General features: G+C 37.5%; 1 protein-coding gene across 4 annotated transcripts in view; it reads left to right on the top strand.

The window, feature by feature from the left end:
- Nucleotides 1–13,442, top strand: part of nav2b (neuron navigator 2b) — a 118,501-nt gene that overhangs the window by 85,483 nt on the left and 19,576 nt on the right. For all 4 annotated transcript variants that reach the window (XM_073868596.1, XM_073868593.1, XM_073868594.1 and 1 more), the window contains 8 exons: nt 468–765; nt 1,205–1,859; nt 2,354–2,740; nt 4,628–4,785; nt 5,099–5,266; nt 8,350–8,402; nt 9,946–9,969; nt 11,091–11,165. In XM_073868596.1, the coding sequence (XP_073724697.1) occupies nt 468–765; nt 1,205–1,859; nt 2,354–2,740; nt 4,628–4,785; nt 5,099–5,266; nt 8,350–8,402; nt 9,946–9,969; nt 11,091–11,165 (1,818 nt within the window). The remainder of the gene's footprint in view (nt 1–467; nt 766–1,204; nt 1,860–2,353; nt 2,741–4,627; nt 4,786–5,098; nt 5,267–8,349; nt 8,403–9,945; nt 9,970–11,090; nt 11,166–13,442) is intronic.

Below are 13,442 nucleotides of genomic sequence, written 5' to 3'. Positions count from 1 at the left end.
CTTTCTCCCTATAATCTCCCCATACTTCAGAACGGAGTGGAGCAACGATTTATTGTATCAGCGTAGAGATAACAATGTTTTGGACTTGGCCTGATAACAACTAGAGGCTATTAACATTCTTACCTTGGCAATAATTTTTATGAGGATTTTTCAGTAGCAGCCAAACAATGGACTTTTCTGAAAGGGGTTGATGTCATCTTGGCTAGATTTGTGGAAGGCCATGTAACGGATGGCTTGGCTCCAACTTTGTCTCATATAATCAAGTTTTATATTAGCTGTTGATAGTGTTGGTTAGTAATAGTCGGTGAGACCCAAATTAGCTGTTGGTGATCATATCAGTCATTACAGATGTGTTTTATATTCGGCACAAACATGATTTTCACAATGGTCAAGATATGCAAAGAACATGGAAAGCAGATACGTGGTCAGTTTCTTTGTAAATATTAATGTTGTTTTTCTTCCTGTAGCTCCCGACAGATGCAAAAAAGCATTCTGCAGTGAAACAAACCCTCGACTGGTCCATCGACAACCTCAAACGTTCAGAAGGGGGCTCTGATAGTGACATCAAAATGGAGACCACAACCAAGTGGAACCACCGAACCTCTGATTTCTCTGATGAATCTGAACGAAGCTTGACGGGTCGCAAGACTCCCATAATCTCCCAGACTGGTTCTTGGAGACGAGGCATGACCACCCAGATGGCCATCAATTCCCAAAGGACCAAGGCGACAACACCAAACAACTGTAGCTCGCTCAAGTCACATGGTAAGTGTTGAGAAGTTGATTTAGATATTTAAGCAATGTTGGCCTTGTTATTTGACCTGAATGGCCCAAGGCATATTTGTCCTAAAAGAGAGTTTTTAGGGGTTGTTAAAAGTAATATGCATGGTTTTGTCCTTAAATGTTGCATGTAAAAGTGGCGCAACTCTTTTGTGAAGTTGCCTCTAAATGATTAATCTTGATTGAGCTACGTCTGTGTTTTATGGGGTTGTCTAAGCCATGTGTAATCTAAAACAGACGTGAGTCAACCTCAGAGATGTTATCAGATCTGCATTGTTTTATGAGGGATATGCTGCACACCTTTAAGACGTAGACGGCTTATGTTCAGGCGAGTCCTGACACGGACCCCGCTACTGTATTCAAAGCTGTAGAAAACATGATTTCATTTTCTGCTTGACAGTCCGTGTCCTTAATCATCCCACAGGTAAGACCGATGACGCCAAAGTGTCGGAAAAAGGGCGAATCTCCCCACGCTCCAACAGCATGGCCCATTCCTCCATTCACAGTGTCGACGAGACTAAGAAACCTCCTTCCAATTCAACCTCTCGCACCCCGACAAGTACTTTTGGTTTCAAGAAGCCTCCGGGTTCCATGGCGACAATAACGGCAAGTGGCGCTGTGGTAACTAGCGGCTCTGCGACGGTGGGCAAGATACCTAAATCGATTGCGTTTTCTGGGAGCAGACTTTCAAGTCGGCAGGCAAGCGTGGATGATGGATATTTTCCTCCGAGTGCTCGGACGACTCTTCAGTATCGTAGTTTACCCAGGCCCAGTCGTGGAAGCAACGGTACCGGCACTGTACGTTATTCGAACCGTTCCAACATGACTACCTTCGATGCAAGCAAGGGTACTTCTACTCTTCCCAATCCTAAGAGTCGCAGCTCAGTCAAATCCCCAGTAGGCACTACCAACCAGACGGACAGAGAGAAGGGTATCATTTCAGAAGTGGAGAGCCAAGTATTAGGGCAGGTACTTAAAGCTGGCACAGCTCCCCAGACAGGGATGCCAACCCAGTGCCAAGCAGGAGGAAGACAATCGGGGGGAAAGTATTCAGAAATGTCCTCGCCAACCCTGCGTAGGTAAGTTCTCGCTCTGAGTACTATTCACAAAGGTTTGCTTATGCAGTCTTCTCGAAAGAAGAATGGAAAATGTCTTTAAAAGCACCGGTTTAAATATTTATACAGCAGTTCTCAACTGTGCTTTTGAGAGTTCCAGAATATTCTCCTCAAGTGTTTATCTGGGTGATTTGATGTTGGTTAAGATTTTAACTTTTGAATGTCCTGACAAGTACATGCGTCTTCTGTAAGACATGGCACAGAGTGTTTGTTTTAGCTGATAGCTAACTTTGACAGATTGCTTTCTTTATATCAATTGAACCAAATTCTAGATAGGCCGATGTTATCTGTCCAGCATGTCCATGAAGTAATGAGAAAGATCAAGAATAGTTTTATCACAGATTCAAGACATTCCTTATCTTACAATATGCATTCTTTTTGGGAACATACCTTTTGGATTGTATCACATATTGGGGGCTTCATCTGTCTTACTCAAATCTCTACCCCATCCATTTCAGACTTTTTGGTAGCAAATCCGCTAACAAGCAAGTCCCAGTCACCACCATGGAGAACATGAAGAACTCCACCATCATCTCCAATCCCCATGCCACCTCCATCCAGCAGGGCAGTGGAGATCCGAACACAACGTCTGTCACCAATGGAGGCAGTAGTCAACTTTACGGTGACGGTATGACGGTGGTTTCTCGAGGGAGTGGAGAACAGGGGCTTACTTCTGTTGTTGCCAGCCCGGGATCGGCTTTCTCATCTTGGGGAGGCAGGGATGGAGTGAGGTACCTCTCTCAAAGCTCAAACCGGACCAGTAGTGACTCCATGGATGTTTCCCTGGGAAAGGAAGATTTGTGTCTTAATTCAGCTAGCAGTGCTCGAACTGGTCCCACAGAGAGGTGAGAAATTGTGTGTTTAACATTTCAAATTTGTTTCTTTCTAAAGTTCATGTCTGTTTTGTGTAATAATAGTAGTAGTGATTATAACCACAGTATTTGTCCCTTAAGTAACCTAAAGTATTTTTTTGACCTTGGGTACAAGTTGAATATTAACTGAAGGCAACTACAAAATACAAAATGGTATACAAGATTTCAGCTTAGGATAGCATAGATATTTATTTAACCTGTTATAACAATACTTGTGTATTTGTGTAAGTGTATTTCCATTTATATACAAAATTCTTAGCTAAGATTTGTCATAATTTGGTCACCCTCATAATGTTTCCTAACTTGTTGTGTCCTCCTTAAGACTTAAAACAGCTTTTATATAATTTGGTTTTGGTTTGCTTGGCCCTTTAAGTGCTTTGATGCTCCTTTTATCATGATTTTTATACAATTACCTGCATTGCACGCTCAAAACATTTCTCCTAAAGCTATGTGGGCACCTTATTCTCTTACTAACAATCATTTATTATCAACATCATGCCAAAATTATTCGGTCTTTCAGTTGTTACTCAAATGTAGGTTGTATATCATTCATGATCTCAATTTCCACTTACTCTCTTTAATCATTTACATTATCTCAACCCCTGTATCTTTCTATCTCTCAGTTTTTGTTTTGTCTACCCCTCTTCCCACCCCAAAGCCTTCCGCCCTTAACCCTCTGTTAGTCCTAAATTTACCCATAACACCTTGGTACGGAAACGGCAGGTAAAGGTGTTTGTGTCTTATAGTGATTTGTTTTGCGTTGTGTTATCACGCTTGAATGATATATTATTATAGTATTATTTTAATGCTGAAGTAAATCATCGCTGCCATTTACATGACCAAACGGAGTTGAAAAATGTAGATCAGTTGCTAAAGACTCCCTCGTCTCCCATGGGTTAGATAAACAGATATTTTGACCGTAAATGTATGTCATTGGTTAAGCCAATATTGCTGTATCGAGCTATAGTTGGGACACTGAAACAAACAGAGCAAAGTTTGGATGGCAGCACACATCCACAGTTTTTCTTTTATTTTAAAGGAAAACAGCACGTTTTTCAATATTTTACTATGTTCTTACCTCAACTTGGATGAATTAATACATACCTATCTTTTTTCAATGAGTGCACTTGATCTTTGTGCAGCACATCGTGAGTGTGTTAGCATTTAGCCTAGCCCCATTCATTCCAAACAGGGATGAATTTAGAAGCCATCAAACACTTCCATGTTTTTCCTATTTAAAGACTGTTACATGAGTAAGTATGGTGGCACAAAATAAAACTTTTGTTTGGAGCCATAGGAATGAATGGGGCTAGGCTAAATGCTAAAACATTCACGCTGTACAAAGATTAAAAGTGCACGCATTGAAAAAAGATAGGTATGTATTCATTCATCTAAGTTGAGGTACGGACATAGTAAAATATTGAAAAACGATGGTGTTTCAACATATATAAAATGACGACTTCTCTAAAATACTTTCTCTTAAGTGATATCACCTTAAATAGTTCCTGTTGCTCAACTGGTAAATAATAGCATTAGCAATGTAAAAGGTCATTGGTTCGATCCCAGCGAACACACATGCTGATAAAATGTCGCTTTTAATGAAAGCATCTGCCATATTTAAAATAAATGTAATTTAAATACACAATTGTATTTCTTTTTAATGCTTTTTACGTTGCTGCATATCCAGCTGACCTAGTTAAATATTATGTACTGTGTAAATAAATCTAGTACACAGAGCAGCTGTGCTTATCTTGGCATTTTTAGGCATTTTTCTTGGAGCTGTTTTCATGAGAACCAGACTGATCCTGAGAGAGTAAGCGCTTTGTCATACCCCCTCACGTGCACTTGTTTAATCTGCAGGTATGCCCTTGTGCCCCAGAACAGAGGTCATGAGGAGACTCGCGATTGGCTACGTTCCCCATCTGTTGGGCTCCCAGAGTCAGCAGGCTCCTCCCCTTTTTCCTCAGCCTCCACACTGAGCCCGTCCTCCGGCACACGGTTCAACTTCGCCACACTTGGTAAATACAAGCATACACTCACCTGCTGCCCTATTATTCACAAACCAAGAGGTTTTTATAAGTTTAACAGCTGTCTAGAGTTTATTTTAACATATTTAATATATTTTCCATAATCAAGCTTGTTGGGTTAATTGGTTTAATGCTGGGGTTTTCGGTGATGTTTCTACAAGGGGTGGTTTTTAGGGTACTCTGCATGTTTTTGTGCTTTCACCAGCTTAAACAAGCCCTAGCCGTGCATTATTTTAAACTTTGATTGCAAGCATAAGGCTCAATCGTAGTGTTTGTTGACCTCGACTCTGTCTTGACGCTCCAGGCAGCCCTACTACAGCTTCTCAGATCCATCTGGCAGCTCTGCGCAACGCCAATGACGGCTCTTACGACCCCTGCGGTGACCCCCGTCTCCGAAATTCCTCGGTTAGCCTTGAAGACAAGGGTCGCGCCATGAGTTGCTCCGGATCTTACCGCGAGAGCTTAGAAGAAGGTGGGGCATTGATTTGTTTCGAAATGTTGCATCCATAGCATGTACATCAATAGAAATGGTCCCTACTAAGACCAGTGCAAGTAGATAATTTTAGTCTAATTCATGTTGCATGCTAGTTTTGTACGTGATATGACTAAGGAGATGTTTACACGACAACGTTTCAACCGAAAAAGTTTTTAAACACGACAATGCTGATTTGGTTTACGTGAAACACAAACTTTTAAAGATGGATTTCAAAGTGCACATTTTTGAGAACGCCGTCTTGTCGACTACGGTGATGTCATTTGCATGAGTTTAAAAAACAATGGTCATCTACAGGACAAAATGGACAAAATGTCTTTATACAGGGTCACTTGTAATAAAAACCTACCTCATAGTTCGATGAAACAAAACCGCTTAATGCTTTGCCGTCTTGATTGTTTGTATTTTTCGCTCTGTAGAAGAATACGTATATGCGCTGGTATCTTGTGTTTCTTAACAAAGTAACATCGCCATCTACTGGCCTGGCACACAATAAACTATTGAGTTTTTGCATATATGTGTAAACGCAGATCTTTTTGATAGCATTGTCGCGTGTACATGAACTTTTAATTTTACTTTTCCATTTTTTCTATATTGTTGTCGTGTAAACATAGCCTAAAAACATTTAGTCTAGCTTTTTTTTTAAACAAATAGATCTGCATTGTTCTGTTCTGCTAATCCCTAAATGATAGGTTGTTATTAATTTTGACAATGTCAGGCTTTGTCTTTACACCAGCCAAAGCATAAACAAAGAAAGCAGGGCTTTGTTAGCTTGGCAGTCTTCACCAGCAGTTAAAGTTGATTTGATGATTAACTCACCCGTCTTGGCTCTACTCGACTTGTCCCAGGGCTCTTTTTGCTTGCTTTATGATTAATGTCTTTCTAAGGTGGTGATGGTTTTGATTTCAACGTGCCCATGAGCTCAAGCTAGAATTATGCTTACCAGTGTTCAGGCTTGTAAAATGAACACAGTTGTTGATCACAACGATGCGTGTACTCACACGATGCTGACGCTGGCACGTCAACGTTTTTCCGACAAGTTTTTGCCCAAAGCTTGTGTTTTAATTGGCTTAAATAATTGATTCGGAAAATGATTAAATTGTTTTGGCTGACATTTATACGCAGACTCCTACAAACAAGTAGTGTGTTGATAACATGGCATAGATACTTTGTGTACCAGTTTACTTAAAGTACCATGGTATTTCAAGGTAGTTCATAGAATAAATGTGTAAAAAAGCCACTTTGGTGCCCAATTACTACAAGTTACATCTTTCTTTATTTCTTTTGATAACAAAATGAGTTGTAGTCAAATGTAATGAAAAACTAAGTTGTTAAAGTTTTTTTTAATTGTGTCTTATCTTGGCTAGGAGTCAGGACAGGAAATTGGGTGTAAAGGACTTCTTTCATAGTTGAGATTTCTGCATCATTAACAGTTTTCATGTCATGCATTTAACCTTTTAGCAGAACTGTAGGTTCCAGGTAATTCACTTCTAGAGCACTGGTCTGTTTGCCTTAAAAAACAAGTTCACAAAGTTCAAAGAGCCTTTTTGTTCATAGGTTAAAACTTGGCCTTAAACAGCTTCCCTGAACTGTAAAGAATTCGTTTTGTTTTTTTACTAATAACGCGCTAATATTTTTAAGCTAGTACACAAAATATCACTGTTTAAAATCCTACACTTTACCGTACCATAATTCGCAAAAGTAAATTTAAACAATGATTCATAATTTGAACAGTGCATGAAGTGCATTTTCACGTCTCTTAAAGAAAACCATGTTAAGCAAATTATTTGTCATTTTATGTTTCAAACAGAGATGGCGATAGAGAGGCAAAAGTTACGGCTAACTGCTTTAAAGATGCAATGTGTGACTTTTAGCACATCTAGTGGTGCAATCAACCTTTTTCCTCTTCGAAATGCATAGAGAAGCTACGTTAGCCACCACAGCACAAACACGTCGTCGCCTGAGACAATGTAATGACAAAACGCGATCTATAGTTTTAACAGTTTGTCAGATTAGGGCTACTGTACAAACATGATGGCAACTTCTATGTAAGGGGACCCGCGGTGTATGTAGATAAAAAGAGCTCATTGTAAGGTAAAAAAAAAACAATACAGTTCATTTTATGGTGCTTTATACACCACTGATAATATAGCTATGTATATTATATTGCATTTCAGTCAAGATATCCTCCTAAATGACCCACATTGCACCTTTATAGGAATAGTTATTATTTACTTAACATCATGTTGTTCTAAACCTGTATGAGTTATCACACAGTTGACGGTTCCCATTGACTTCCATAGTATTTTTTCCTACTATGTGGGTCAGTGGGTGCCATCAACTATGTTTGGCTACCATAATTTATCAAAATATCTTTTGTGTTCAATAGAGTAATGAAACTCATACAAGTTTAGAAACACGTGAGGGGGAGTAAATAATGACAGAATTTTCATTTTGGCTGAACTATCCCTTAAGTGTTGCAGCCTTAAAATCAAATTAGTTTAAATACCTTTCAACATTATTTCTCAATTATTTCTTAATTTAGACATTAACCCATAATCCTCTGCAAGGTTGTGGTATGGTGAAGGCGTATTGTAACAAAACAGCTAATTAAATACCTTTTCATCCACAAATGACTTTTGCATTATGCTTGTTTTGGCATGCTTTTATTGGCTTTCGTTCTTGCTAAGGATTTAAAACACATATTTAAAAAAGCTCACATCTCTACCTCTTTTATCTCTTGCTATGTTATAAGTGCAGTTTCCCGGAGAGGGCTTAAGTCTAGTCCAAGACTAAAATGCTTGTTTGTGTTGTCCTGACTGAATTTAGCTTGCACTGGCACATCATAAAATATTGTTTTATATTGCACACCAATATTGTTTTTTATATGTTTATAAAAACAGAACTTTAATCTAAACTGTCTGTGAAACAGTCCTATAATGCATTTACTAAACAGCAGCTTACTGCTGTATGATAAGCAATTGGTAGTTTTTTTAGCGTGTGCTAACTTATCTATTTACTGTATGCTAGTATTCCAATAAAATAATGTTTTTCATCCACAGTTCATGGTTCCTCTTTATCTTTGGTCTCAAACACATCTTCAGTTTATTCTACGGTAAGTCAATGGTTTGTTTAATTATTATTTTTAACAATAACCTATAAACAAACTGTATATCTGTCAATTAAATATAATCAGACTTTTTTGTGATTATATCGGTGTTCATGAGATATTATAAAGTTAGTAGCAAATTAAAGTAGGACGGAAGGGCCAGTGGCAGTTTTGGGAACAATGATCATTATTGCAATGCTGTTTAGAGAAAAGTTGCTGTCCTGCTAAAAAAACAAAAAAAACAATAAGGTCCCAAAACACACTAATTTTTTTTTTAAATGTTTAGTCCATTTTCTTAAAAAAAAAATCCAGATAATTTACGCACCATCATGTCATCCAAAATGTTGATGTCTTTCTTTGTTTAGTAGAAAAGAAATTATGTTTTTTGATGAAAACGTTCCAGGATTTTTCTCATTTTAAAGGACTTTAATGGACCCCAACACGTAACAGTTTTAATGCAGTTTTAAATTGCAGTTTCAACAGAGTTTCAAAGGACTCTAAACGATCCCAAATGAGGACTAAGAGTCTTATCTAGCAAAACGATTGTCATAAGAAAAATAAAAAATACGCACTTTTAAACCACAACTTCTCATCTATCTCTGGTCATGTGACGTGCCAGCTCGACCTCACGTAATTGCGTAAGGCTGTGGAAAGGTCACGTGTTATATATATATGAAACGCACATTTGCGGACAATTTTAAACCATAAACTGACACAAAGGAATTAATTAGTATCATTCCACATAAAACAACGTCGGAACGGTGCTCTTTCTCCACACTTGAAAACACTGCGCCGTAGTTTCGCATACGTCCTCTGTGAACTCTTAACGTGATGACGTACTGCGTGAGGTCACGCTGGCGCATCACAGGACCGGAGATAGACGAGAAGTTGTGGTTTTAAAGTGCATATTTTTTTATTTTTCATGCCAAAAATGACAATCGTTTCGCTAGATAAGACCCTTATGCTTCGTTTGAGATCGTTTAGAGTCCTTTGAAACTGCAATTTTAAACTGCATTAAAACTGTTAAGTGTTGGGGTCCATTTAAATGAGAAAAATCCTGGAATGTTTTCCTCAAAAAACATAATTTCTTCTTGACTGAACAAAGAAAGACATCAACATTTTGGATGACATGGTGGTGAGTAAATTATCTGGATTTTATTTTTTTAAGAAAATGGACTAATCCTTTGAAGCCATTAAATTCCTAATGGTATTTTTTATTGGAAACCAATACAGTTTCTGTGATGATTTCTGTTGTTTTTCCGCAGTGTAAACTTCATTAAATCATTGTCCATGTGCATGACAGATCAATAATTTTTAAGAATAATATAGCTCTTTCACAATGCACATTGTTTTACAAAACCTATTGCAGAACTAATGACTTAGATTTCATAAAGTCCCCATTGAGCAATTCTGTTTAAAATGCAGTTAAAAATACTCCCAGTGAGCAACACAAAGGTGCCTGTGGCAAAGATAAAAATAAACTGTGTGTACAGTATCAAATACTTTAATTCAAACCATTTATACTTCGTTTGTTTTTCCCCAACCACAGCCAGAAGAAAAGGCTCAGACTGAGGTAAGAGCACCATCCCTCATTTGATTCATTATAAATTGTTATTAGTCCCTTTCACACATACAGTCTTTACTGGTAATTTACTGGTAAATTGCAGTTAACATGTCATGTGTGAACAGAACCTTTCCGGTAAATCAGTGCTCCCAATTTACCAGTAAGACAGGTTGTAAGATTAACGGTAATTTGCCGGTAAGCGCTGTGTGTGAACGAAAAATATAGCATTACCGGCATTTAGATGACGTCAGACCGCGCTGACAGATCGGCGGGCCAATCAGACAGTTTTTTATACAGGTGACGCGGTTTCCCCCAGACTGTTTACGGACGTTTCCACACACATGTTGCTTAAAAGTCGAGCACACCTGAAGTAAACATCCACATTTCTTCACCAAAGTTGTTTAAAACAGCTTACCATCTAATTGCCAAATTGCAGACGTCCTTAGCACACCATCTGTGAAGCCTACGTGCAAACGCGCATCCGTTTGACGCCGCCTGATTAACGCTATGTTGTTTGGTCACGAGCAACTTCGCGACCGCTTGCCACAGATGTGAAAACAACAAAATACGGACCGTGGATATTAAGTCATAACCCGCCGTTTACAAATACGACACAGACGGAGCTCGCCGGCCGCGCGCCACAGGTAACTTCCGCTTTCTCTCCGAGTTTACCGGTATTTTGATACTGATGTGTGAATGATGTCTTACTGGTAAAAAGACGGAACGTCACTGCATGTGTGAACAGCACATTTTTGTATTTACTGGTAAATCCATTCTGGTAAATTCATGGTAATTTACCAGAATTACTGTGTGAAAGAGGCTATTGTGATGCACATTGGAACGTGTAAGCAACCCCTGCGCTACTTTTCCCATATGGTTTGTAATTATAAACACACTTTGATGTAGCTCTGTTTAAAGCCTTGAAAATTCCCTGTTTGTCATGATGGTCTTTGGTAGTAACTGTCCTTGCCATTCCTTAATCTCTGTGTTTTATGTCTCTAACCAAAATTTCCCTTGTGCTGATCAAGGGCTTATTTTTCTTCACCAAATTATTATTTGCGAAACCACACAAGTGGTCTCACGTAAGCATCAAGAGTCATGTGTTTGAAGTTTAATGTGCGTTTCTTTAGATCCGTAAGCTGCGCAGGGAACTGGACGCCTCTCAGGAGAAGGTTTCAGCTCTTACAACGCAACTCAGTGCCAATGTGAGTACATGACATGCGGTTTGGCTGATTGTTTACACAACATTTTGGGTTCATGGAAATGCATAAAGACAGGTTTTTTATTTTTAAGTATTTTTCACTCTGTAGAAGAATGCATTTGTGACCCCGCCCCTGAAACCTGAGCTAAAGTCGCATAATCTAATTTTAAGATTCAATACTCAAACTTTTATTTATAACGAATTAAAACTTCTAAAATTAATGATGATATTGACTCTACACTTTATTATCTGCGCAAAAATACCTAAAACATTAACTCTTATCATGTTCACTTTAGTCACAGAAACACATGATAATTCTAATATAATTTATAAAAACTGACCATAATATTATATTGCACGACCGACAATCGGGTCAGTAGCCCGGTTCTTATTTCTTGCAGATATTTTTCATCATTTCCAAAATTCCAGGAACAGCTTATCTGTTTGTTGCTCAACTTCTGACAAGATAACCACCCTATTTTGAATACATTTTAAAGCTGGAACGTGTTTTTGGATGCTGATGCGTGATAATTTCAAAGTACGAATATGACAGGCAGCGCGTGGAATGCATATTCAGCATGCAACCTGGTACAATTAATGGATTTTTTATCTGCTTTTTGGACATGCACATAATATAAAAACCTGTTTTACAAGACTTCAAAGAAATGTCCTATAAATTCAATCAATCAATATCAATAAAATCAATAAAAACAGGAGAATCTCAGCTTCCATGCATAGAGAGGTTCATTTGTGCTGCAATGTTAAATATTTGATTTTCTAAGACCAAAATGTATCAAATCTTTGACATGACTTACTATATATAGAAAGAATTTACACAGCAAAAAAATTATTTTCGAGAAAAAAAAACTTAGTATTTTTGTCTTGTTTTCAGTAAAAATATCTAAAAATTTCTTAAATTAAATTAAGGTTAATTTGTGCTGCAATGTTAAATATTTGATTTTCTAAGACCAAAATGTATCAAATCTTTGACATGACTTACTATATATAGAAAGAATTTACACTGCAAAAAAAATATTTTCCAGAAAAAAAAACTTTGTATTTTTGTCTTGTTTTCAGTAAAAATATCTAAAAATTTCTTAAATTAAGATGCTTTTTCTTGATGAGCAAAACGACCCAATAAAATAAGTCTAAAAATATCAAATTTAAGTGATTTTGTGCATAAAACAAGCAAAAAAATCTGCCAATGGGGTAGGCAAAAAAAACTTAAACATTTCTCTTAAACACTAAATTCAAGAAAGATTTTTTTGCTTGTTTTATGCACAAAATCACTTAAATTTTATATTTTTGGTCTAAAAACTAGGTTGTTTTGCTATTTTTTGTGTATTTTTAAACGTTTAAGAGGAATCATTTGCTCAATACACACCAACATGGCAGCCCGTATCAAGCCATCACATGCTAATGAATCGTTACATCCACAAGCCCCTATCCATCTGTTGGTTCACATACAGGCTTTACAACAAAGTCTGAAGTCTTGATGTCTTGTCTAACACACACACACATATTTAACAGCAGTTTAACACACACTTTAATGCTTCCTGACTTGAACGTAAACCCATTGAAAGACCTTTATTGAGGGTTATTTGCCGTTTGAAAGACAGCATGTCCAAACACAAACCTGTGTCTCCCGATGGAGATCACCCAGAACTTGGATTCCCTGATTATCGGCTCATGTTGCACAGTGTATATTATATGCTTTTTTGTGTGTGAGCATGTTGCTCATTCCTGGAGTGGAAATCTGTCTCGGTCTGTTATTAACATTCATCACATCAGACAAACAACAGAGATGTTGACGGACAAAGTGGCATCCTCTTAAAGGAAAACACCACTGTTTTTCAATATTTTACTGTTTTTTTCCTCAACTTAGAGGAATGAATAAATACCTATATATTTTTTATGCGTACACTTCATCTTTGCACAGCACTTCATAAATGTGTTAGCATTTAGCCTAGCCCCATTCATTCCTTAGGATCCAAACAGGGATGAATTTAGAAGTCACCAGACACTTCCATGTTTTTCCTATTTAAAGACATGAGATACATGAGTAGTATGGTGGCACAAAATAAAATGTGGTGATTTTTTTAAACAGATAAAAAATGAGAACTATATTGTATGGTGGAAGAGCACTTAGTTTGCAGCACTAATTTTTTTTATATATTTATCTACATAGATTTTTTTATATTTTACGTTTTCTGTTTGTGAAGAAAATAAAGCTTACATCTGCTTTTGTATACTTTAGATGCCAAATCTCATGCGTCAACAT

This window comes from Misgurnus anguillicaudatus, chromosome 6 (genome assembly GCF_027580225.2).
Source record: "Misgurnus anguillicaudatus chromosome 6, ASM2758022v2, whole genome shotgun sequence".
Classification (NCBI taxonomy): Eukaryota; Metazoa; Chordata; class Actinopteri; order Cypriniformes; family Cobitidae; genus Misgurnus; species Misgurnus anguillicaudatus.
Note: the sequence above shows the minus strand (reverse complement) of the source record. Positions and strands in the feature narration are given on the sequence as shown.